Here is a 26139-nt window from a genome sequence, read left to right on the forward strand (position 1 = left end):
TCCCATGCAAAATATACACCCTATCCCCACTTCTAGCAAAATTGACATTCTAAAACCAAATATATATAACTATTTTGAAAAACTGACACACTCTTATCAAATTGCTTACCCCCTAATAACTGGACCCTCCATTACCTACATCCTTTTACATTAAAGAATCTCCAGTCAAGACATATGGAGGGTGAGTTTTGCACTGTGTGTGAAGGCCATTGGGCCAGTTGATAAAGTGCTCTATCCAGTGTCCATAAGAAACAGTATGGTTTGAAGGGTATATCTTGGATAGTCTTTGTTTAGCTGCCCTTGTGTCTAGAGTCTGGTTGGTCAGTTGACAGCAGGTCTCAGTCTATGGTCTCAGCCAGTCCAAGGCGCTCAGAAATGGCGTGGGCTGGGGTGTTAGTTGTGCCATGGCTCTCAGAGGTGGCATGGGCTGGGGTGTCCGTTGTGGTACAGCTTCTGCTTAACGTGCACCATGTTCCCACTTGAGTCCTGTAGCTTTCTCATATGCACCCGTCTCCCCAGTTTACAGAAGCGGGGAACCCATGACCAGGAGAACACATCTGGACACAGTAAAGGAAAGAAAGAAGGGGGTCGGGGAAGATGTACGACATTGATTGAAAGATTAAGGATTTGTCCACCATTTAGTTTGTGTGCCAGTTTGCATGTGTTTTTTTGCCTTGCTGGCCCGGGGATTCAAACTAGCCACCTTTCGGTTACTGGCCCAACGCTGTAAACGCTGTCACCGTGTGTGTGTGTGTGTGTGTGTGTGTGTGTGTGTGTGTGTGGGTGGGGGGTGGGGGGGGGGGGGGGGGGGGGGAGGACGAGACATCTCCGCCATACTAATAAAGCCCACAGACTTTTCACAGGATAGACAGGCGATGGGAGAGAATTAAATGACATGAATTTGATTGGTGAGATGGGAGGTCGAGATAAATACTGAATTGTAAGCGAGGGAGAGGGATTCAAAATCTGTACAGAGAGAGAAATCACAAGACACTGAAATATTGCAGTAAGTCTACTCTGAACTCGCAGTTTAAAACCACAAACACTCAAATTAACGCTGTCTGTGTGTGTGCATGCATGTGCATGCTTGTGTGTGTGTGTGCGCATGAGAGGAAATATCAATTTGAAAAGACACGACGCTATAAATGACTAATTTCTACACCTCTTTCCCAACCACCCCCATCACTTCCTACACGGCAAGCAGCTCTGGGGGGAATTACACCAATCCCACAACTGGATATAGAAATATGAAGAGAAAACTCCACACACAGGAAAAACTGTGACTAGACTAAAGGGGAATAATGTATGATGACTATATCAGTGACAACAGTTTCATGTAGAAATCTGAGGGAGGAACAAACTCCTGCTGTCATATACATTTATAAGCCTGAAAAACACTGACCCGAAATGAAATTTAGGAAATCAAAAGAGAAACAGCAGCAAGCTGGGGAATATTGTGATAAAGTGGGTCGATGGCTGAGTCACACTTATAAATGCCATTGAACCATAGACAGGTATACACACTGTACTGTAGTCTCTGGAACGGAGGCTGCCCACGATACTGCAGTTTTCACCAAACAAGGCTAATCCAAAGTTGAGGCATCGTACCTCTGCACCTTTAGACTTTTGCTCTCCTGTACATTCCCTCACTCACCCAAAGAATATCCTATTTTACCCCCACCCCATGAACAAAACATCTGTATTCTTTAGTAACTTTCTACTGCAGCTGTTTTTATAACCCAGAGCTGTGTCAGCCTTTTTAGACCAGCTCCCCATACATTGTCTCTCTGCCTTTTGGAGCTCTCCTGTGGGGTTGTGCCCCTGGGGGCCCCCTGCTGACTCACCATGGTGCTGTTTGGCCCTCCAGGCTCTGAGGGCAGCGTGCAGCGCCCCGTCCAGGCACAGCAGCAGCCAGCTGAGGAGGAAGCCCAGCAGCAGCCCCAGCATCAGGTCCAGCTCCTGCTTGGTCACGCTGTCACTCACAAAGTAGTTATCTGCCGAGTCCACCAGAGACTGGTCCCCATCATACGGGATCACATAGTGTACATGGTGCCTGAAGCCCAGAGGGAGGGGACAGAGAACAGGAGAGAGGGGAGGGGGTGAGGTGAGGAGAAGAGAGAAGGGAGCAGGTCACGTGGAGCGGGGAGGGAGGAAAAGGTGAGGGAGTAGAGTGAGAGAAGAGAGGAGGGACAGGAGGATGGGGGGGGGGGGGGAGTAGAGAGAGGAAGAAGAAGAAGAAAAATATAATGAAGAAAAAGTGCATTGAGGAAGATACAATGACATTTAACAGACGCTCTTATCCAGAGCGACTTACAGTTAGTGAGTGCATACATTTTCATACTGGCCCCTCGTGGGAAACGAACCCACAACCCTGGCGTTGCAAGTGCCATGCTCTACCAACTGAGCTACACAGGACATAAAGGAGTAATTAAATCTACCATATATAGACTGTAAATGGTTAGGCTATGTGTGGTTCTATATACTTTGCTGTAGCGCTGTGTGTGGGTGAGTGGGATGGTTGGATGGATGGATGTGGTCGGGTGGGCGTGCTGCTGTCAGCCCCATCACTGAGCGGTGAACAGCTACAGGGCAGTACAGGAAATGCATCACTAACAGCTGGCCTCGCTTCCCCATGGGAGTTGGGGGATGCATGTGGACCAGCCCCCTCTACCACTGGCCTGCAGGAATCACTCCCAGTAGAGAGAAACCATAGCAGCAAGAAGAGAGTGTTGACGTGGGCACCCACTGGACAAAAACTGGTTGAATCAATGTGGTTTCCACGTAATTTCAACAACAAAAAATACAATGTGATGACGTTGAATCAACGTGGAAAACTGATTGGATTTGCAAAAAGTAATCAACGTAAGGGAATTTTGTATTTTTTCACCCAACTTTTAACCTAAATCCAATTACGTGAATTATTTTGTTGATTTCATGTTGAATTCTCGTTTGTTGAAAACACAACCAAATGTACTGTAAATCAAAACTAGACATTAAAACGACATCTGTCCCCATTGGGCAGAGAGTTGCAAGAGTGAGGTACTGTATGTGCCAACAAAAAAATGAGGATGTGGCAAGCACAAAGAAGTGAGAGAAGTCAGCTTGTGAGAGAGTGAAAGATCTTGCTATCCAACAACTCATCAGTATCTGAGAGGGTCACACAATACCGCTCTCTTTTTCTCTGTCTCCATCTCTATCTCACTCAAACACATTTCAATTTATTTCAACTGTAAGTGATGACTAAGATGTGGGCCTAAGGAGTAGACTGAAAACTTGACAGGTGACGTGTCACACTGTGGGAATGTAGACCCAGTCATTTCCATCATGTACAGGAGCACAGTTCAACATAGTTCAACAGCTGTTTCATACATCATTGATGTACAGACTGTAATGAGATGATAAAAGTGATAGGAGATGCTGTAGGTTACATGCAGATAATGCATGATCTCAGATGCTTTACATCATTAGTTCACCAGTGATCTCTGAGGTGAGTCGACATAAACAGAACTGTCAACATTCTTTGTCTTATAAAAAACAACAAAATATTGATGTACCATCCACCATAAACAGTGTACTATCACCTGCACACTGTAAAACCATGAAACGTGACATGTTTATAACCTAAACGTCAGTGTTTAAAACTTAAACATTAGGCATTTAGATTTGCCAATAAGTGTTCTCATCTTGAACACAGGCGTTAGAATGCAAGATTAAACATGATAGTCAGCTTTTTCCAGTCCGTTTCCAACCAGGAGAACACCTACAGTATACAGTTGAAGTCGGAAGTTTACATACACTTAGGTTGGAGTCATAAAAACTTGTTTTTCAACCACTCCACACATTTCTTGTTAACAAACTATAGTTTTGGCAAGTCGGTTAGGACATCTACTTTGTGCATGACACAAGTAATTTTTCCAACAATTGTTTACAGACAGATTATTTCACTTATAATTCACTGTATCACAATTCCAGTGGGTCAGAAGTTTACATTCACTCAGTTGACTGTGCCTTTAAACAGCTTGGAAAATTCCAGAAAATGATGTCATGGCTTTAGAAGCTTCTGATAGGCTAATTGACATCATTTGAGGTGTACCTGTGGATGTCTTTCAAGGCCTACCTTCAAACACAGTGCCTCTTTGCTTGACATCATGGGAAAATCAAAAGAAATCAGCCAAACATTGTAGACCTCCACAAGTCTGGTTCATCCTTGGGAGCAATTTCCAAATGCCTGAAGGTACCACGTTCATCTGTACAAACAATAGTATGCAAGTATAAACACCATGGGACCACGCAGCTGTCATACCGCTCAGGAAGGAGACGTGTTCTGTCTCCTAGAGATGAATGTCCTTTGGTGCGAAAAGTGCAAATCAATCCCAGAACAACAGCAAAGGACCTTGTGAAGATGCTGGAGGAAACAGGTACAAAAGTATCTATATCCACAGTAAAACGAGTCCTATATCGACATAACCTGAAAGGCCGCTCAGCAAGGAAGAAGCCACTGCTCCAAAACTTCCATAAAAAAGCCAGACTACGGTTTGCAACTGCACATGGGGACAAAGATCGTACTTTTTGGAGAAATGTCCTCTGGTCTGATGAAACAAAAATAGAACTGTTTGGCCATAATGACCATCGTTATGTTTGGAGGAAAAAGGGGGTGCTTGCAAGCCGAAGAACACCATCCCAACCGTGAAGCATGGGGGTGGCAGCATCATGCTGTGGGGGTGCTTTGCTGCAGGAGGGACTGGTGCACTTCACAAAATAGATGGCATCATGAGGAAGGAAAATTATGTGGATATATTGAAGCAACATCTCAAGACAGTCAGGAAGTTAAAGCTTGGTCGCAAATGGGTCTTCCAAATGGACAATGACCGCAAGTATACTTTCAAAGTTGTGGCAAAATGGCTTAAGGACAACAAAGTCAAGGTATTGGAGTGGCCATCACAAAGCCCTGACCTCAATCCTATAGAACATTTGTGGGCAGAAATGAAAAAGCGTGTGCGAGCAAGGAGGCCTACAAACCTGACTCAGTTACACGAGCTCTGTCAGGAGGAATGGGCCAAAATTCACCCAACTTATTGTGGGAAGCTTGTGGAAGGCTACCCGAAATGTTTGACCCAAATTAAACAAATTAAAGCCAATGCTACCAAATACTAATTGAGTGTATGTAAACTTCTGACCCACTGGGAATGTGATGAAATAAATAAAAGCTGAAATAAATCATTCTCTCTACTATTATTCTGACATTTCACATTCTTAAAATAAAGTGGTGATCCTAACTGACCTAAGAGGGAATTTTTACTAGGATTAAATGTCAGGAATTGTGAAAAACTGAGTTTAAATGTATTTGACTAAGGTGTATGTAAACTTCCGACTTCAACTGTATCTCCTAAGTATTCAGATTTTAAACAGTAGTGTTTACTTTCCCATTGTCCTGTTTATGGTGCATTTAGTTATTAGAAATTGTAGTGACTTTCCATGCCTTTTATTCAGATCAGTGTTAGGAATATCTGTCACCTTACCTATATTTCAGCACAACTGAACAGGACATTTGATTCAAGAAATCTTTAGAATCGTGTGGTGTTTTTGTTACTCAACTGTGTTCATTTCCATTTACTCTCTCATATAGAAAAATATGTGGGAGTTGCCTCAATATTATATTTCCAGCATGCTTTGTTGCAGGTTGATTTTAATAATAGTTTTGTTTTAATATCTATGTTTCCTCATGCATTGATTAATGGATGATTGATTAATTGATCTTAAACTATATTGATTGTATACTATACATATGGGCGGTCCTCTGTAGCTCAATTGGTAGAGCATGGCGCTTGTAACGACAGGGTAGTGGGTTCGATCCCAGGGACCACCCATAAGTAAAAATGTATGCACACATGACTGTAAGTCGCTTTGGATAAAAGCGTCTGCTAAATGGCATATTATTATTATTATTATTATTACATACACTACACAGTGACTATAAGAATGTATCCAAACCAAAAAAACATGGATTACAGGCAATATCCGCGCTGGGCTAAAGGCTAGGAACGGGAAACGAACATGGACACATACAAGAAAGCCTGCTACGGCATCCGACGAGACATCAAACATGCGAAAGAACAATATAGGAGAAAGGTGGAATCCTATTACACCGGCTCAGATGCTCATCGTATGTGTCAGGGCTTGCAGACAATAACGGATTACAAAGGGAATCCCAGCCATGAGTTGCCCAGCGATGCAGAACTCCCAAATGAGCTAAATGCCTTTTATGCTCGTTTTGAGGAATATAACACTGTGCCTTGCGTGAAAGCCCCTGTTTTTCCAGATGACTGTGTGATCTCGCTCTCCATGGCCAATGTGAGCAAAACGTTTAAACAGGTTAACAATCACAAGGCTGCAGGGCCAGACGGAATACCAGGGCGCAGACCAGCTGGCAAGTGTCTTCACAGACATTTTCAATCTATCCTTGTCTGTAATCCCAACATGTTTCAAGCTGACCACCATTGTCCGTGTTCCCAAGCGCTTCAAGGTAACCTGCCTAAATGACTATCACCCTGTAGCATTCAGATCTGTAATTATGAAGTTATTTGAAAGGCTGGTCATGACACACATCAATACCAACATCCCAGACACCCTAGACCCAGTTCAATTCGCATACTGCCCCAACAGATCCACAGATGACGCAATCTCAATTGCACTTCACACTACCGTCTCCCACCTGGACAAGAGGGGAAATAACTATGTGAAAATGCTGTTCATAGACTACAGCTCAGCGTTCAACACCATAGTCCCCTCCAAGCTAATCACCAAGCTAGGGACCCTGGGACTGAACCCCTCCCTCTGCAACTGGATCCTGGACTTCCTGACGGGCTGCTCCCAGGTGGTGAGGGTACGGAGGTCAGAGACTTAGCAGTGTGGTGCCAGGACAACAACCTGTCCCTCAACTTCAGTAAGACCAAGGAGCTGATCGTGGACTATAAGAGAAAGAGGGTAGAGCACGCCCCCATCCACATCGACTGGGCTGTTGTGGAGTGGGTCGAGAGCTTCAAGTTCCTTGGCGTCCACATCACTAAGGACTTAACATGGTTCACACACACCCTAACACAGTCATGAAGAGGGCACGGCAGCACCTCTTCCTCCTCAAGAGGCTGAAAAGATTTGGCATGGGCCCTCAGATCCTCAAAAAGTTATACAGCTGCACCGCTTGGTATGGCAAATGCACCGCCATTGACCCCAAAACGCTACAGAGGGTGGTGCGGACAGCCCGGTACATCACTGGGGCCGAGGTCCCTGCCATCCGAGACCTCTATATCAGGCGGAGTCAGATAAAGGCCCAAAGAATTGCCAAAGACTCCAGCCACCCAAGCCATAGACTGTTCACTCTGCTACCATCTGAGAAACGGTACCGGAGCATCAGCTCTCAGACCAACAGGCTCCGAGACAGCTTCTACCCCCAAGCCATAAGACTGCTAAATAGCCATACTGCTAAGTAATAAATTAATGGTACCCAAACTAGTTGTTCTGACTCTATCTTGCACTGACCCTACGCACACTCACTAGACTACATGCTGTAAACTAACCATATACACGCTCACTCACACACACTACATTGACACTCCCACACAAAACCCACACACATTCCCATACACTACATACACACACACACAGATAACACACAAACGCAGACCGACACAACACAAACACACACACACACACACACACACACACTTTTACACTCAACATTTGCTGCTGCTACTCTGTTCTTTATGTTACTCTTATTATTATCTATCCTGATGCCTAGTCACTTTACCCTGCCTTCATGTACATATCTACCTCTTTTACTTCATACCTCTGCACATTGACTTAGTACTGGTACTCCCTGTACATAGCTCCATTTTTGTGTATTTTATTTTATTCCTATTGTGTTACTATTTTATTTTTATCTTTAAACTCTGCATTGTTGGGAAGGGCTCCTAAGCAAACATTTCACGGTAAAGTCTACACCAGTTGTATTCAGCACCTGTGACAAATAAACATTTGTTTTGAGATAAATAACTTACATTTGTCTAAACTGATCCACTCTGTAAGGGGTTGGACTTATTGCACCCATTACTGAGATGGTTGTTCCAGTTTAGATATTTTAGGTAGTCGTGTTTGTTTAGTCCTTCACCATAGCAGTCATTCTGAGTGCAGGTTGTGGGTGATAAAATATAAAAATTATTGGATATCCTCCCTCTGGCTGGATTCCGATAGGAATTATTAATCACTTCACAAACCAGCCTATTGTGACTTGCAGGTCTGATGTGGCCCATGAGACAGGATTTTTTTCAAACCACAATGTCAATAACAAGGTCATAACTTATGGGATGAAATGTATAATTTGTGTTCATAAAGAGTTTACATTTAATTTTAACACATTCACATAGGCAATCACTAGGTGAAGGCTTCAGGAATAGAAGTTATTGAATGCAACAACCATGCCTCTGCCACTATTAAACACAGTCATTGGTGGGTATCGCTCACATTCACTCGAAAGGCATGCTGGGAAGTATGCAAATATGGCTTTACCCTACAGTGTTAAAGGAAAGGGAGTTTAAAATAACACCCCCAGTGTTTAGTGTTTAAAACATAAACGCCTTGTGCTGAATGTGTTTAAAAGTGTTACATCGAATAAACATGTTCTGGTGTTTACAATCTAAACACTGTGACGCGTTATCATTGATATTCTAAATGCCTTGATGCGTTTAAAAAGTGTTACAGAAGTGTTTAGTTCTGTGCTCAGATCCTAAACGCATGGTTTTACAGTGCAGTTTTAAACCAACGGTTTACTCATGCTCTTGTTTTGCATAACTTTAAATCCCATTCTTTTGGAAAGTTTGTTTTACCTTCCACAGTTGCAATGGCAGACGTGGTCCTCTCCTCGTAAATGTGGTAAGATATAGTTGTGAAAGCGGTCCAGTAGCGCGTTCATGTCCGTTAGACACGCTGCAGCCTGAAAAGAACCACTGAAGTCAAGAAGGACAAAACAAGCCACATTCCCATAACAGCATCTGTTGCCCGACTTTTCAGGTAGATAAGACAAAAATCTAAATTCAAAAAATAATTAAGTGTAGCTACTCCAGAAAAAATGTTTTCGCTTGACAGTTTGTTTATTGATTGTGTCGCCTCATGTAGACCACGTTGTTGTCTAGGTCGTTTGAAATATCCCTTTGAAAGCTTTGAACAGATTAAATGTTTACACATAAGGGAGTGTGGGGAATGAGGATAACCGTGTTCTTCTTACCATCACAAGTAAAGCCCCAAAAATCATAAAGGTAATGGTGGTTGTGCCCGTTCGCATCAAAACTTCCCAACAGCAGTTTCTTGTTCTCTCTCCAGATCTATCCTGTGGTACCTGGGCCGAAAAACAACACTCTGAAGTGAATGCGCTCATGGATGCAGCATCAGTGTCCAACCACCCATCCTTGCATCGTCTATCCGATGTTCCTTTCTCAGCGACATGAGGAGATGCGGACCAGTCTCTTTTTCGCTCCCTTTTGAAAAGCACACGGTGCACGGGCGAATATGGTTAATCGAGGTGCGTGCAACGGGGAGGCGTGGTGTGAAAGCTGTAGCGTATGTCAGAAAAATTATTGTTAGGCTATTCCAGAGCACCGCAACACAGAAGATAGCAGGACGAAGTCGCGATCCATGCGTTGTTGTGATGCCAGCCTCTGCACAGTGTTCCTGGTGTAGCCTATTTACCTGGACGCATCCACTAGCATTAGGCAAGGAGGCATCAATTCATGTTTTCTTCTCGTATCAGGTCGTTTTCCGTGTTAGCTCCCTCTAGAAGGTGTTTGTTCACTGTCAGGCTATCTATAATTTCTCATAATCCGACAGGATAGGCTACTTTGGCGCAGCTGAAAGAGAGAATGGAGCCTCCCACTGTGCATTCCAGTTGATAATAGCCGAGGCATTGTTAGGCTCCTACAGAGACACAAATTATAGGCTGTATCAATTTCCGCCACAAATGTGCACTCAAAAGCTTAGTAGGCCAGCATATTCATATGTCAAGGGTTTAGTTTATGTTAATGATGATAGCATGCTTCAACATAAATAAACAACGAATTAACTAAACTGATATGGATACTCTCTCTCTCTCTCTGACATTGTAGTTCATTTATGTATGCTACATCATTATGTTGTGCTGGGCTTTGTTTGTGACAACACATTCACTTTATTGCCGACGTCTATCAGGGAAAAGCAAGCAAGAGGAAGATGAATTGGTCTTGAGTGGATTGGGGGCCCCGGGAATGCCAGCCCTGTATCGGACATGGTGAATAATAGAATGTCACATATTGAAAGGCTTTTTCATAATGTTGTCCTGACTCTAACCTGCGGGAAACCAGTGTCTCCTTATAAGGTCGTACATATAAACAATTCAGCACCATGAACAGCGCCAGCTAACGATATAGCACCATGGTCAGCATCATTACGAGTGGATTTTGCACCACGGCCGTGGGCCGGATTGCACCTGTGTTGTTGATGGTGTGGCTCTGCAGGCAGAAGGCATGTATAGTGACCCTCCCTGCGCTCCAGTTCTCTGTCCTCCCCACACTTTTAAACACATTGGATTGGTATAGCATGGGCTATGGGGAATTTCCACCATGTTTCGTAGGCTTACACTAGTCACCTGAAATCTAAAATGTCACAGAATCTGGTTTTGCCTTATTATATAGCCTATGACAAACCAAACCACCCTGGTCTTATAGGCCTATAGTAAGATAAGGCCAGGACAAGGTCATTATCCATTTATATCACTAGAGATGACAGAGGGAGGTTAGGATATGGGACTGTCACGTTAGTTTAACCCTAGTTCTGTCTCTGGTGATTTCCTTTTTGCATTAACCATAAATCAATGACCTTGCAGCCCTCCCATCCTTCCCTCTCCTCTCCCAGTATGAACAAACTGCTGCATCAGTCAAATAATACTCTCAGACATTATTACATTCCATGTGCAACTCAAGGTGAGCCAGGCTACTGTGTTCCCGCCACTCAATTGTTTCTGTGCACCGAATATAACAACTGTATTGCTCATCATTAGTCAGTAGAAATTAGAGTAAGCTCAGGACTGAACATTTTAATGGGCATGCTGTTAACGCGATGGGCAACTGCTTAAAAAGGCCTAGGATAAAACACATATTTGAAAAGGTATACACAGTATCATGTTGCCATGGACATGAGCATCAGCAGATGGAAGAGGCCATTTTTTGCCATCTTTATGAATGCTGTCATTGGACTATAGAATCTTGACAAGGTACATTTGTTGATTAAAATATTCCATCTGCATGCAGAGAGATGTGCATCCATCAAGTTTTTTCTATAGATGTTTATTCATTTAATGGATTCATATGTACATACAGAAATATTCAGGCACTCTGGACTGAGCTCTCAGCTTGCAAATAATTACAATATTTTCATTCTTTTCAGTTTACAAAAGAAAAAAAATATTACACCCGGAAAAGGTAGCAAATCTTCTGAGTTTTTAAATATGAATCAAAACATAATGGAAATGAGGAGGGCAAAGAGAACCTTGTGGTCTCTATTTGGTTAATTATTTGCCCCCTATTTAGATTAATTCCTAATTAACTACTGGTACACACTCACACACTGAAACACATTCATGCCTAACCAGTCTCCGCTATCCCATCCATGTCAACAATACTACTCTCCACAATCAAGAGTAAAGGCGACAAATCATTCTTAATAAAAACTATCTATTCATCATTCTTAAAAAGGAACTCAAATCATTGTTACTCTGCAATCAGCATCACTGTGCAATACTTTAGAGGTAGAGGAGGACATGTTTGACAAAAGGGGCATTTCTCTTTGTGGGAAGGCGGGTCAGTGGTTTCACTGTAAGAAGGGGGAGGACCTTGGGCCCACCTTGGCCCTGAGGAAAGGTAGAGCAGGAGGGATGAGCCTGCCTACTTGAGAGCAGAGAGCATTCAACCCTGTCCCCTCAGCCCTGACCAACAGCAGAGGGTGTGTGTGTGTGTGTGTATGTATGTGAAAGGTAATCAGTAAGTGTATATGGAAGTGTGCATGAACCTGTGTATAAACGTGCATGTTTGGTCAGGGGGCGTATGATATTGCAGATTTGGTAGCATGGGCATCAGTAGAAGCAGACAGTGTGGAGGAAAGGCCTGTTGCTCTTGTCCTCAAACTCCTGCAGCAGCTCGTCCATCTCATTTTCCATATCATCCGTGTGCTGGATCTGAGAGAGGGAAGGTCAGACATACAACACCTGCTACATGGGTCAAGGCAAGACATCCATACACTTTAGGGCTCAGTGTAATAAAATTACAGTGACATTATACCGCTTACACATACAACATTATGTATGTATTTATCACCAACATAATTTGCACATCTACGTCCCAAATCATTATCTTCAGATACACTATGTATCTTGCGGAATACATTTCCCACTGTAGCAACAACGTGCCACTAAGCACCACAGGAGTTTGTACCCATACTACCATACAGGGCCTTGCAAAAGTATTCATCCCCCTTGGTGTTTTTCCTATTTTGTTGCATTACAACCTGTAATTTAAATGGATTTTTATTTGGATTTCATGTCATGGACATACACAAAATAGTCCAAATTGGTGAAGTGGAATAAAAATAAAAAACTTGTTTCTAAAAATTATAAAAAATAAATAACGGAAAAGTGGTGCGTGCATATGTATTCACCCCCTTTGCTATGAAGCCCCTAAATAAGATATGGTGCAACCCTTTACCTTCAGAAGTCACAGAATTAGTTAAATAAAGTCCACCTGTGTGCAATCTAAGTGTCACATGATCGCAGTATATATACACCGGTTCTGAAAGGCTCCAGAGTCTGCAACACCACTACGCAAGGGGCACCACCAAGCAAGCGGCACCATGAAGACCAAGGAGCTCTCCAAACAGGTCAGGGACAAAGTTGTGGAGAAGTACAGATCAGTGTTGGGTTATAAAAAAATACCCGAAACTTTGAACATCCCACTGAGCACCATTAAATCCATTATTAAAAAATGGAAAGAATATGGCACCACAACAAACCTGCCAAGAGAGGGCCGCCCACCAAAACTCACAGACCAGGCAAGGAGGGCATTAAAAAAGGCAACAAAGAGACCAAAGATAACCCTGAAGGAGCTGCAAAGCTCCACAGCGGAGATTGGAGTATCTGTCCATAGGACCACTTTAAGCTGTACACGCCAGAGCTGTGCTTTACGGAAGAGTGGCCAGAAAAAAGCCATTGCTTAAAGAAAAAAATAAGCAAACACGTTTGGTGTTCGCCAAATGGCATGTGGGAGACTCCCCAAACATATGGAAAAAGGTACTCTGGTCAGATGAGACTACAATTTAGCTTTTTGGCCATCAAGGAAAACGCTATGTCTAGCGCAAGCCCAACACCTCTCATCACCCTGAGAACACCATACCCACAGTGAAGCATGGTGGTGGCAGCATCATGCTGTGGGGCTGTTTTTCCATCGGCAGGGACTGGGAAACTGGTCAGAATTGAAGGAATGATGGATGGTGCTAAATACAAGGAAACCTGTCTTGAGGGAAACAGTCTTGGGGGGGGGGGGGGGGGGGTGAATAGTTATGCACGCTCAAGGTCTGTTTTTTTGTCTTATTTCTTGTTTGTTTCACAACAAAAAATATTTTGCATCTTCAAAGTGGTAGGCATGTTGTGTAAATCAAATGATACAAACCCCCCAAAAATCCATTTTAATTCCAGGTTGTAAGGCAACAAAATAGGAAAAATACCAAGTGGGGTGAATACTTTCGCAAGCCACTGTATATCCCTGACATTCATGCTATGACAATGTGGGGCGGAAGGTAGCGTAGTGCCAGTAACCGAAAGGTCGCTGGTTCTAATCCCCGAGCCAACTAGGTGAAAAATCTGTCGATGTGCCCTCGAGCAAGGCACTTAACCCTAATTGCTCATGTAAGTCGCTCTGGATAAGAGCGTCTGCTAAATGACTAAAATGTAACAGTGTAACCCTGGGATAGTGGTTGCTGGTGGCCAGGCAGGCAGAGACACTCACACACTGACACAGCTCACAGATGAGGAAAGCCCCCAGTGTGGCCTCCTCGTGGTTGTCCTGGATATCCACGTTGATGACGTGAACCGGCGTGAAGGTCTCCTGCTCCCGAGAGCTCAGGTCTAAGTGGGAGAGATTGGGGAGAATAGTGATCGTCGATCAACATGAAGCCAGAGTGACCTAGCCCTAGACTGTAACTTAGTAATTATGCATGCTTTATTGTAAGTGTATTCACTATTTCTGTTGTGTTTCACATGCATTAAACTCCATTTCTATTTGATAGTTCACAACTTGACATGAGAAGCCCCCCTTCTGTCCCTGGTCCCCTCTCACCCTCCAGCACTTGGTCATAGACCCTCTCCTCACAGGTGATGACCAGGTCAAACTGGTCCTTACAGCTCTGGAAGCGTTCCGGTCGGGACTTGATCCGCTTGTTGCGGTCCAGCATGTGCAGGATTCCATTCTGTGTGTATCTGAGGTGCTGAGGGTCAAGGAACACAGCAAGACGAGGGACCAACACACAAGACCTCAAACACTAAGTGATCTATGAAAATATATGACACAAGGTTAGTCAAGTCACTGAGAATCATCAGACAACGCCCTCTAGAGGCCAAAACTCATACAAAACGAAATCTGAGTATTTGATCTTTGGAAGCTTCTAACACATTTTTGCTAACAACCTCTAATAACTCTGATTGTAACTGGCCTCTAATAACTTGAACTACCAGTGCAATATTCTAGATAAACTCACCTTCATTATCTACTCATTTTAAAGTGAGAAAATTTGCTATTTTTGAGAGTAGTCAAGAAAATATCTCAAATTCTTGGCTGCATTGTAAGGATAAGGGCCCACTCTTGTATACTCCCAAATAGTAACTTGGGCAGTGAAAGGAGTGCTATGGTGTTCCCACTAACAACTAATATATACCCCCTTCTTTTTACTAGCATGCAGATATCTCCTTGCGCAAAAACATACTTTTTTGTACATTTTAAAATACATCTTAAACCATACCCACCCCAAAACACTAGTGAGCACGCCTTCTAACACTGAACTGTCTCAAATAATTCAGCCTTACGCTGAATCCCAAATATATTGCTAGCCCCTACCCCACCATGTACTTCAGTAGATCTGAGAGGATTTAATAGGCATCTACAATATGGTAATTGCACCACCTTTTCACCTTAGTGCTTAAACCTATCACATTTCCTCAGATGTAAAGGGAGGAGTCCAGTTAAGGTTGGTCCATGTGGGTTCCAGAGTTGTCGTATGAATGTATGCCTATTATGTTCACATTCAAAAATAGTGCCCTTGGCCAATCAAAATGCAAGATTTAAAAACTACACTGACTACTAGTTGGGTCGAATACATATAGTGCTCTACAAACCAGCCCTTCTCTTTTGTTTAAAGTCTACATCCTGGTCTTGATATGGAAAGACTGGGATATGTTCCCTAGAAGTTTTGGTTTCTGGGCCCAGAAACAACCTACCTGGTTATAGAGGGTAAATGGCTACTTGTTTACATGTTGAAACCTGCTGAAAGTGAAATCTTCCATGAACCCCACTCGTTGTTAGAAAAAGCATTGTGACAGCATGTGATAAATCTCAAAAATAGATGTAATGGACTAGCCTGAGTGGCAGTCTGTATGTGCTATCATACCAACTTCGTGTCATTCACTGTCACGCCAATGTTCGGATTGACATGGGCAGCAATGGTGTTCGCAAGAGCACAAACAGATCTGAGATCAGGTTAGTGAAGTACATCCTTTACTACAAAATCACCCAACAAGCAACACTATGAAATACACTTCCCTGTTCAGTCACCCTTAATAATTTCATATATCTAATTTTGTATATTTTCCAGTGAAGATAAAGAGAATAACTCACTGGAGAAAAGAAACAAGAGGTAGGGCTGTGTTTATGTTGTGTCTGTGTGTGAATGGAAGAGTGCAGGGGATACAGCTCCTTGTCCTTGCGGACCAGGTCGTTGTACATCTGTTCATAAGTGGTTTTGAAGTCGTACACATTGGGCTTGTCCGGTGCGGGACCCGGTAGCTTCACATGGGACCCTGTCCCAAATGAGCGCACTTCAAAGCCTCGCTTGCTGTATAGACAAAGAATGAAGGGGGGAAAGATGGTTACTTACAGACAAGCACATACAAGACATGAAAATCTAATCTCAAGAGCCCCATCACAGGAGTCATTCCCCAATAGGCAGGCTCTCTCCATGCATTGAGATTTTCCAGTTATTTTTTATTCACTCAGTAAAATTACAAATTAGTCTAACATTTGTTTAGTGTTAAAGCCAAATCAAACGAAACGCGAACGAGCATTGCTTCGCCTAGACGCGGGAAAAATAGAATTGCTTTCTAATTTGAAGCGCATGACGCTTTCAACAGCCCGTCTTTTTTTCTGTCATTCACTATCATGCATTCAAATTCCAGTGTGTACAAAGGCCGAATCAAACGAAACGTGAACACGCTGGAATTCGAATGCACGGTAGTGAATGACAGAAAACACACCGCTCGTGAGCGACAACGCCGTCAAAAGCTTCATGCGCTACAAATTAGAAAGCAAGTCTATTTCTCTCGCGTCTACACGAAGCAATGCTCGTTCGCGTTTGATTTGGCCTTTACCCTGCCTAAAAAGTTTCTCAATTTTGAATGTAGAGGCTGAGTGACAATTACTTTATGACGCTTTCATGGAATAATCCCGAACCTGAAAGTAAATTGTAGGTGATGCATGGCAGGTCTCCCTATTTGTTACCATCCTTTTACAATTTCAGGTAGTTGACTGGTTGGTTGCCTAGTTCTAGCCACAGAGTTTGATCTAGCTACCTCCAGCTAGTGACTGACTGCGGCTATGCGGATGTTCTTCTTCGATGAGGTTTAACGGCGGTTGGCATCCAATTTGTTGCATAACCGCCACCTACTAAACTGGAGTACAACTCCCTTATATTTTGCTAGATTTTTTTTTAAATATCCTACCATCTAACACTACACTCACAAATGCAAACATATTATTAATAATTAACACCACCCTACTCCACTATTTAAATATATTCATTCCTACCTCATGCCCTCAACCTGAAATGATGGGACATCACCACTTAACACTCCCTGTAACTCTTCTGATGTCAAGTCTCGCACACCCAAATACCTCTCTGCAGCTGCCCCCCCCCCCCTCTACTTTCTTCACTGCCTCCGCATATGACATCTTCTCTACCCTTACCCTGGAAACCACAACCTGCTTCTCTCGCACTGGACATGTCTGATCCCCAGCCCCATGGCCACCCCTACAATTAGCACATACCACTGCTTTCCCCAATACTACACATTCCTTTGTCTCATGCCGTTCTGCACACTTCTCACACCTTGGAACCTCCCTCCTACACACTGCTGCCACATGTCCATAAGTTTGACACCTGTAATATCGTAATGTATTCGGCACATAAGCGCGTACTGGATAAGTTATATATCCTAACTTCACTTTGTCAGGCAAAGACTCAACTTCAAAACTCAAAAGAACAGACAATGACTCTTCTGTTTCCCCACCCTGTTTGCGTCGCACCAAACGTCGAGTATCACAAACACCGGGAATATTCCCCTTCAGTTGGTCAACTTTTACATTTACTGCTACCCCAGTAATCACTCCTTTCAAAGGCACCCTTTTCTTGAGAGCGAAACAATTCACAATTATTTGCCCCATTTGTTTAACTCTGAGCGCCTTCTCCCTCTGACCAACAGCAACACAAAAAATTATCACTAGACCACTTCTGGTTACCCTCACCGATTCCACTATATGCTATGCGGATGGCCACTGCATTGAACTAAAAATGCCCTACTTCCGGTAGACCGGCGAGAAAAAAATTAATTTGCTTTATCGCCATGTGTGACACTGGGAACAAGTTGAGCTTGATGAAAAAATTAAGCACACGTCTCTGTCTTGTAAATATGGAAGTTAGTCATTATTGTGTATTGCAATAAAATGCGTCGTTTGCCGGAAACAGACCGCGGTCTGCGTAGCGAGCCCATTGTTGTGTTGAAGAGGGTGAGCTCTCAGCCAGGTAAAATACCCAGGCCGCTGAAAATCAAAGGTGCTGGCTTCGTAGTATGTCGTCGTTGTTTAGTTTTCGTCCAGTAATGTTACCTGAGGATGTTGTGCGCTTCCATGCTGCGGTTCTGGTTGCTCGAGCACACAACCGCCACGCGCAGCGGGTGGCTCGGCATTGCGAATGCTATTTTTCTAAAAGAACTAGCAATCGAATGTTCAGAAAGTACAACACACAACTTTAAATGTGGTAGAAATGTAACTATCACAAAAAGCCTGCGGGGAAGGCCTTCGATCTCGCTAACTAAGCAAATACAACGAGGTATAAATATTTCAAGGCGATGTGACAATCTTCTTTCCGTAAGCCTGTTAAAATGGCGGCGGGGACTTTTAACCAAGGTTTTGCAGCTGATGTCATAGGGGGCAGGGCTTCACGCCAAAGGGATTTTTTTCCTCCTGTGCATGCATGACGTCATCCAAACGTAAACTTCTCAGCGTCCTCAAGCCCTGATGATGCTGGAAAACAGACAGCCACTGTGCCACATTTATCCTACGTTAATTGTACAAAAAGCCTAGGCATAGCATTCTATATTTTATTTGTACAATGGATGGATGGATAGATAGATACAAATAATAATATTTTTCTTTACCCATTTACACATACACACATCATATTCTCGCAGTGTTTTATTGATTCCACAGGGCCTCCTAAACTAGAGGTTGGGCACATTATATTTGGCAGACTGCAGAGCAGACCAGCCTGTCCAAGGTGTACAACATATACTGAACAAAAATATAAACACAACAATTTCTACGATTTTACTGAGTTACAGTTCATATAAGGAAATCAGTCAATTGAAATAAATAAATTAGGCCCTAATCTATGGATTTCACATGACTGGGCAGGGGTGCAGCCATGGGAGGGCATAGGCCCACCCACTTGGGAGCCAGGCCCACTGTGTTGTGTGACAAAACTGCACATTTTAGAGTGGCCTTTTTCTGTCCCCAGCACAAGGTGCACCTGTGTAATGATCATGCTGTTTAATCAGCTTCTTGATATGCCACACCTGTCAGGTGGATGGATTATCTTGGCAAACGAGAAATGCTCACTAACAGGGATGTTCAGTATACATCTCTACAGCCAGGAGAAGGTAAGGCAAATAGGAATCATTCTTGGGTGCCTGAGGGTGCATTGTTGACATTAATTAAATTAACCCTCTCTGAGGTAAAAAAGGAAGAAATCATTAAATAAATTACCTACTTGGCTTGCACTTATTACTTACCACTGAACAGAGGTAATCATAGCGAATATATTTTTTATTTTATTTAACTAGGCAAGTCAGTGAAGAACAAATTCTTATTTACAGTGACGGCCTACACCGGCCAAACCTGGACGACGCTGGGCCAATTGTGCACCGCCCTATGGGACTCCCAATCACAGCCAGTTGTGATACAGCCTGGAATCAAACCAGGGGGTCTGTAGTGATGCCTCAAGCACTGAGATGCAGTGCCTTAGACCGCTGCGCCACTCGGGAGCGCAGCGGTCTAAGGCATTATAACTGGACTCCAAAGAAGAGAGGAATCGTTCTAAATACTGGTTCATAACGTTGCTCAACTATGGAACATGTTTCACTCTTAGGTAGGTCTACTGACTAGCAGCTTACTATCGCTAATACAGAGCACTTTGATTACTAGCAGAAAGGCTAATGAGATAAATACACAAGAGGAAAATAAACACACACATTAATGCACACACAGGGAATTCTCTGACCCCTATCATTTGAAAAGTATTTAATACTACTTGAAAGTGTGGTGGTCTGTTGTGAGGCTTAGTTCATCATTCTTCCACAAGCTTGCAGATTGGTGTGGTGTGTAAGGTGCAATGCCCTGAATCTGAGTGAGATTTTTATTACGTGTGTGTGGGTGTTCAACCACAGTATGTTACATAAATGGGTTTTTAGTGTATTGATTTAGTTGTGGGATTAAAATAAATGAGTGTGATATTGTGGAATAAGGTTACATGTTTGTGTGAGTGACATTAGTGGTGAGAGTGTGTGTGGTATGTGGAGTGTGAGTGCTGTGTCGTGGGGCTCATGATGTTCTCAGTGATGTATGCCACCAGCAGACAGATGATGACCAGCATCACACATATGGCTCCTCCCACCATTGTCATGGCAATCACAATGTCCTGCATGTCCAAGGGTGAGACAGTGAACTCCACACAGTCCTCCCTCTGGCCTGCTCCTTCTGAGTGGGGCGGTGGGGTCAGGGTGGAGGCAAGCGGATGCAGGCAGATGCGGTAGGGGACGTTCTCATGCAGCTCAGTCAGCATGAAGTCCCTGCAACCAGAGCCAAGATGGGTGTTAGCACACTCAAACTGGGTGTAGCTCCCGTTCCACCAGCAGCTTAGCCCAAACCCACCCCTTCTGACACGTCGTCCACTGAATACCCTCTTTGGTGGGGCAGTCACAAACCTGCTCTCTTCCCCAAGCCCTGTCCCAGGGGCCCCTTTCTGTCCCTCTACACTTGTTTCTCTAGTCTCTGTCTCTTGTTTACGTAGGTCATGTCCAGCTGTGTTTCCTTTGGTTGTCCCTTGAGCCTCTCCCCTCAGATCTTCGTATGTCCACTGTAGCAGCACGCTGCCGTTGGTCAAAATGTTGGCCACCAGGGACCCTCCTGCAGACGGAACAGTCCGGCAGTCTCCACGACGACACCTGAACCCCAGCTGTGTGTGTCGAAAACACAGCCGCCCCCCGATTCCCCCTTCCATCACCCGGTAGGCACATATTGGTGCCACTCCTACATCCATGGCCCAACCTGTTCCACCTTGCACATGGTCTGGCCTGCCAAATATCATAGTTGTGCCTGTATTGCCTCTACTGGTTTTGATGGAGATAGTGCCATTCCTATGGCTGAGGTCCCCCTGCGGCTTTGGTGTGCCCATTGTTTCATTCTTACTGAAATAATCAACATTGTAGATATGCTGTTGGCCAGAGTTTGGGGAGACACCCACGTCCTTCTCGCTTCCCTCGTCTGATGAAGATGCTGATGGTGATTGCGCGTCGCGGCTGCCGCGTGTCCAGTTGGAGACGATTGTCGCGCGGCACACACAGAACAGTACTGCCGAGAAGGCAACCAGGGACAGCCGTGGTTGGCCTTTCATTTCTTCTCCTCTTACCAGTTCACTTTCACTGTATTTAGTGCAAATGCATAGTGGACAGCACAGTTACTGTCAGCGGAGATCCGAGGCGAGAAAGGGAGGTACGGGGGCAGGTGGCTTCCATGACACAATCGTACACCACCATCAATGCGCTGTATTCCCCCGATATGTCCAGCACAAGAACAATCTACGATAAAATCGGACAATAAAAATGATATACCATAGAATACTAGATGGATGATTGATACAGACCACACTTTTAGAGAATGAGCCAGACTATCACTTACGCATGCTTTGTTTTAAGCCATACACCAAATGTTGGTTATGCACACAACTCAACAGACCAATATTAGGTCACACCGCTTATTAGAATGGTTCATGTAAACAGCAATCAATGTAAGATGCAATTTGGCTATTGAGAAGAGAACTTACATGTCTAGGTTTTCGAGAACGAAGACGGCGGCAGTTATCTTTTCAGTCACCTTTGTCTCAGTCTTGTCTGGCTGTCTTTGATGGTTGTCGTGAGGAAGCATGTGCGTTTGTGTGTCTGACAGAATGTTTGTAGCGTAGTCATCAGCGGTCAATTACATGAGTCATCATTTCAAGTCCCCCCCACTCCAATCTTCATCTCCCTGCCACCCTTTCTGTTTTTTTGTGCCTTTCCATCCTTCCACCCATCCGACCTTCCTCCATTTAACTCCCACTCCTTTCTCCCACATTGTGTTAGGCTGTAGTCGTCAATGCTGCTGTGTGTAGTATTTTGTCCATGCTATCAAGTCATGCAGCTTATTGGAAATGCAATATAATGAGATTGTTTTGTGCAAAAAAATGTGTTTCTTATTTTCAGGCATCATTTTCTTGTAATAGCCTAATAAGCATGATACATTCATACTTATTCAAAATTGTAGCAATTAACTCTGACAAGAGTTGATAACACATTCGTGATGAGATAGGTAGACGTTACCAATACTAACTAGCATCTGGTTATTGTAAGTGGTAGGCTATAATGTAAAGGCTATAGTTTGTTTTGATGTGATGCAATTTCCAAACCTACAGCGACCTCAAGTGGTAATAATTGTAGTAGGTCTACAACATTCTAGAACACAAACCTAGGTTTCTTTTGCACACTTTCAAACACTTCTGAAGTTTTTGATGAAACATTGTCTGTTTAGTTAAGCAACCTCTTTATAACTTCTTTAAAATAGTATAATTTTTGGAATGATTATGCAGAATTAGAACAAGGATAATCAATCTAAATACACATTCATTGCTTTGTTGAGGAATAGCCTAATCATCATATAGGTAATACAACTCACAGTTTAACAACACCTAATTGCAGTTATAATGGTCACAAAAAGCTTAATATCTATCTGTGAAGATCTTTAATTTGAGAACATTTAATCTGTGATCAATTTCGACTCAGCAGTTCTATGTGGAGGTTTTTGAAGGTAATGATTATATGTCCATTCCCAAAAGGAAAAAATAGGCAAGCCAGCAAGCTAGTAGTGCCAAGGGAGAGGACCGGAACAGTGTGATTAATGAATAATACTGCAGCATCAGTGGAGGGGATGGTTTTAATAAGACCCCTGGGAAGGCCCTGGGGAATGCTGGGTAAATGAGTCTAATGATGCCTCTCTACGATCCGCCCCTCTGAGCAATGGGAGCTAACAATGTGGGGGATCATGACATAACACACAAACAGCTAAACATACACGTATGGGCCAACAGATATCTGCCACAATCACATACCCCTTTTAAAATGGGTAGATTTCACCATGTTTTATTTGTTTGAATTGACAATTTACAGCCAGGTTTGTTACAGGGCAACCAAGAAATACATGTCTGGACCCCCTCTCAAATGAGCTAAGATTGGCATGAAACTATTTGTATATCTTTTATAGTATAGACGGTATCAGGTGTTAGTCAGCCTCACATGTCTTGTTGATGTGGCCTGTGGTATGAGTTGATACACTATAAATACAAAAGTATGTGGACACCCCTTCAAATTAGTGGATTCGGCTATTTCACCCACACCCGTTGCTAAAAGGTGTGTAAAATCGAGCACACCACCATGCAATCTCCACAGACAAATATTGGCAGTAGAATGGCCTTACTGAAGAGCTTAGTCACTTTCAACGTGGCACCGTCATAGGATGGCACCTTTCCAACAAGTCAGTTCATCAAATGTTTGTCCTGCTAGAGCTGCCCCGGTCAATTATAAGTGCTGTTATTGTGAAGTGGAAACATCTAGGCGCAACAACGGCTCTGCTGCGAAGTGGTAGACCACACAAGCTCAATGAACGGAACCGCCAAGTGCTGAAGCACGTAGCGCGTAAAAATCGTCGGTCCTCGGTTGCAACACTCGCTACGAGTTTCAAACTACCTCTGGAAGCAACGTCAGCACAATAATTGTTTGTTGGAAGTTTCATGAAATGGGTTCCTATGGCCGAGCAGCCGCATACAAGCCTAAGATCACCATGCGCAATGCCAAGCGTCGGCTGGAGTGGTGTAAAGTTCACCCGCCTTTGTACTCCGGAGCAGTGGAAACGCGTTCTCTGGCGTGAGGAATCACACTTAACCATCTGGCAGTCCGACGGACGAATCTGGGTTTGGTCGATGCCAGGAGAACGCTACCTGCCCCAATGCATAGTGCCAACTGTAAAGTTTGGTGGATGAATAATGGTCTGGGGCTGTTTTTCATGGTTCGGGCTAGGCCCCTTAGTTCCAGTGAAGGGAAATCGTAATGCTACAGCATACAATGACATTCTAGATTATTCTGTGCTTCCAACTTTGTGGAAACAGTTTGGGGAAGGCCCTTTCCTGTTGAAGCATGACAATGCCCCTGTGCACAAAGCGAGGTCCATACAGAAATGGTTTGTTGAGATTAGTGTGGAAGAACTTGACTGGCCTGCACAGAGCCCTGACCTCAACCCCATCGAACACCTTTGGGATTAATTGGAACACATACTGCGAGCCAGGCCTAACCGCCCAACATCAGTGCCCGACCTCACTAATGCTCTTGTGGCTGAATGGAAGCAAGTCCCCGCAGCAATGTTCCAACATCTAGTGCAGGGGTGTCAAACGTACGGCCCGCGGGCCGGATTCGGCCCGCAAACGGGTTTAATCCGGCCCGCGAGATGATTTTGAAAAAAAAAAAATGCGCTGCAATTTTTCAATAAAATAAACTGCTGTTCCAATTGCGTCCAATAGCAATTGCGTTAAGCAAGCAAACTGTTTATACCGGGGCAGAGCAAGTAGGTCAAGCACGTGCAGCCAATGAGCTACTTTGTTTTGCCCGCGATATTTATTACGGCTTCTACTTTTAACATTATGTGCTTTGGCACCCTCATTGCCCCAATATGTCTCTGTCAAAAAAGAGAAAAGTGGACGCAGAGTGTTCCAAGAAAAATGGTCATCCTATTTAATCACGGAATTGAATGGGAAAGCTGTATGTTTGGTGTGTTCAGAGCATGTTGCAGTGCTGAAAGAATATAACCTTCGTCGCAATTATGTGAGTCTTCATGCCGACAAATATGACAACTTTCAAGGACAGCGGAGATGAGAGAAGGTGAATGAACTGTTGGCGGGTCTGAAGAAACAGCAGTCTGTGTTTACTCACAGCCGAGACATCAGTGACGCTGCAGTGAAAGCTAGCTACCTCATTGCTAATGAAATCGCAGTGGCTTCAAAACCATTTGGTGAGGGTGAATTTGTAAAAACATGCATGATGAAGGCAGCGGAGATTGTGTGCCCTGAAAAGCGGCAGGCTTTTGCAAATATCAGCCTGACAAGAAACACAGTTGCAGACAGGATTTCCGATCTTTCAGTGGATTTGGACAGCCAGTTGAAGCAAAAACTAAAGTCATTTATTGCGTTTTCGGTTGCAATTGATGAAAGCACGGACATTACAGATGTTGCACAACTGGCCATTTTTTCATCCGCGGAGTTGATGACACATTGACCGTCACCGAGGAGTTCGTGGAGTTGGTGCCGATGACAGATACAACGACAGCAGCTGATATTTTTACCACACTCGTCGGCGCGCTGGACAGGGTCGGAGTGGACTGGTCCCGCGCTGTCAGCCTGGCTACAGATGGTGCGCCCTCAATGATCGGGAAAAAAGCAGGCGTTGTGACAAAGTTCAGAGAGAAAGTGCAATCTGCAAATGGAGGACGTTATTTTTTTACTTTTCACTGACTTTTGCACCAGGAGGCTTTGTGTTGCAAGTCATTAAAGATGGATAACGTCATGAAGGTGGTCATCCAAACTGTTAATTTCATCCGATCCAGAAGCCTGAATCACCGTCAGTTTGACAGCCTTCTCAGAGAGAAAGACCACATCTATGGCCTGCCATACCACACTGAGGTAAGATGGTTAAGCCGAGGTGCTGTGCTGAGGCGTTTCTTTGATTTACGAGAAGAGATTGAACAGTTCATGGAAGAAAAGGGCAAACCAGTGTTAGAATTTCATTCCGCAGAATGGATGCCGGACCTTGCATTTATGGTGGATGTTACAGAGCACCTGAATAACTTGAACAAACAGCTGCAAGGGCGCAACAAAGTTGTCACGCAGTATTATGACAGCATACGTTCTTTCAAGTTGAAGCTGTCATTGTAGGAGACGCAACTTGCCGGTGGTGATGCAGCTCACTTCCCCTGTCTGAAAAATGTGTGCGCGACCCAACATGTGGCAGACATGAAGCGGTTCAAAGATAAAATAACTGGACTGTTACGGGAGTTTGAGCAACGCTTTCAGATTTATGTTTATATGTTTTTATGTTGATGTGCTATTGTTTTTAATTGATTTTATTTTATTTGTATATTTAACCTATTCTTGACTCTGTGGTTCTTGCACTTGTTT

General features: G+C 43.8%; 2 protein-coding genes across 2 annotated transcripts; both read right to left on the reverse strand.

Annotated features, from left to right (window-relative positions):
* Positions 1-411: 411 nt before the first annotated feature.
* LOC311133377 (transmembrane protein 240-like) lies at positions 412-9334 on the reverse strand (the record flags this gene model as incomplete). Its single annotated transcript, XM_084166880.1, has 4 exons — positions 412-557; positions 1845-2053; positions 8880-8986; positions 9278-9334. 4 exons carry the CDS (start codon positions 9332-9334, stop codon positions 412-414), a joined length of 519 nt encoding a protein of 172 aa, XP_084023006.1.
* A 1767-nt stretch (positions 9335-11101) lies between these two features.
* Positions 11102-18523, reverse strand: LOC311134133 (RNA polymerase II subunit A C-terminal domain phosphatase SSU72-like). Its single transcript, XM_084167721.1, has 5 exons — positions 18219-18523; positions 16030-16173; positions 14406-14545; positions 14076-14194; positions 11102-12253 (listed from the first exon to the last, which is right to left on the reverse strand). Exons 1-5 carry the CDS (start codon positions 18296-18298, stop codon positions 12152-12154), a joined length of 585 nt encoding a protein of 194 aa, XP_084023847.1. The 5' UTR covers positions 18299-18523; the 3' UTR covers positions 11102-12151.
* Positions 18524-26139: the final 7616 nt, after the last annotated feature.

The sequence above is a fragment of the Coregonus lavaretus genome (assembly GCF_964263955.1).
Source record: "Coregonus lavaretus genome assembly, chromosome: 8".
NCBI classification, from domain to species: Eukaryota; Metazoa; Chordata; class Actinopteri; order Salmoniformes; family Salmonidae; genus Coregonus; species Coregonus lavaretus.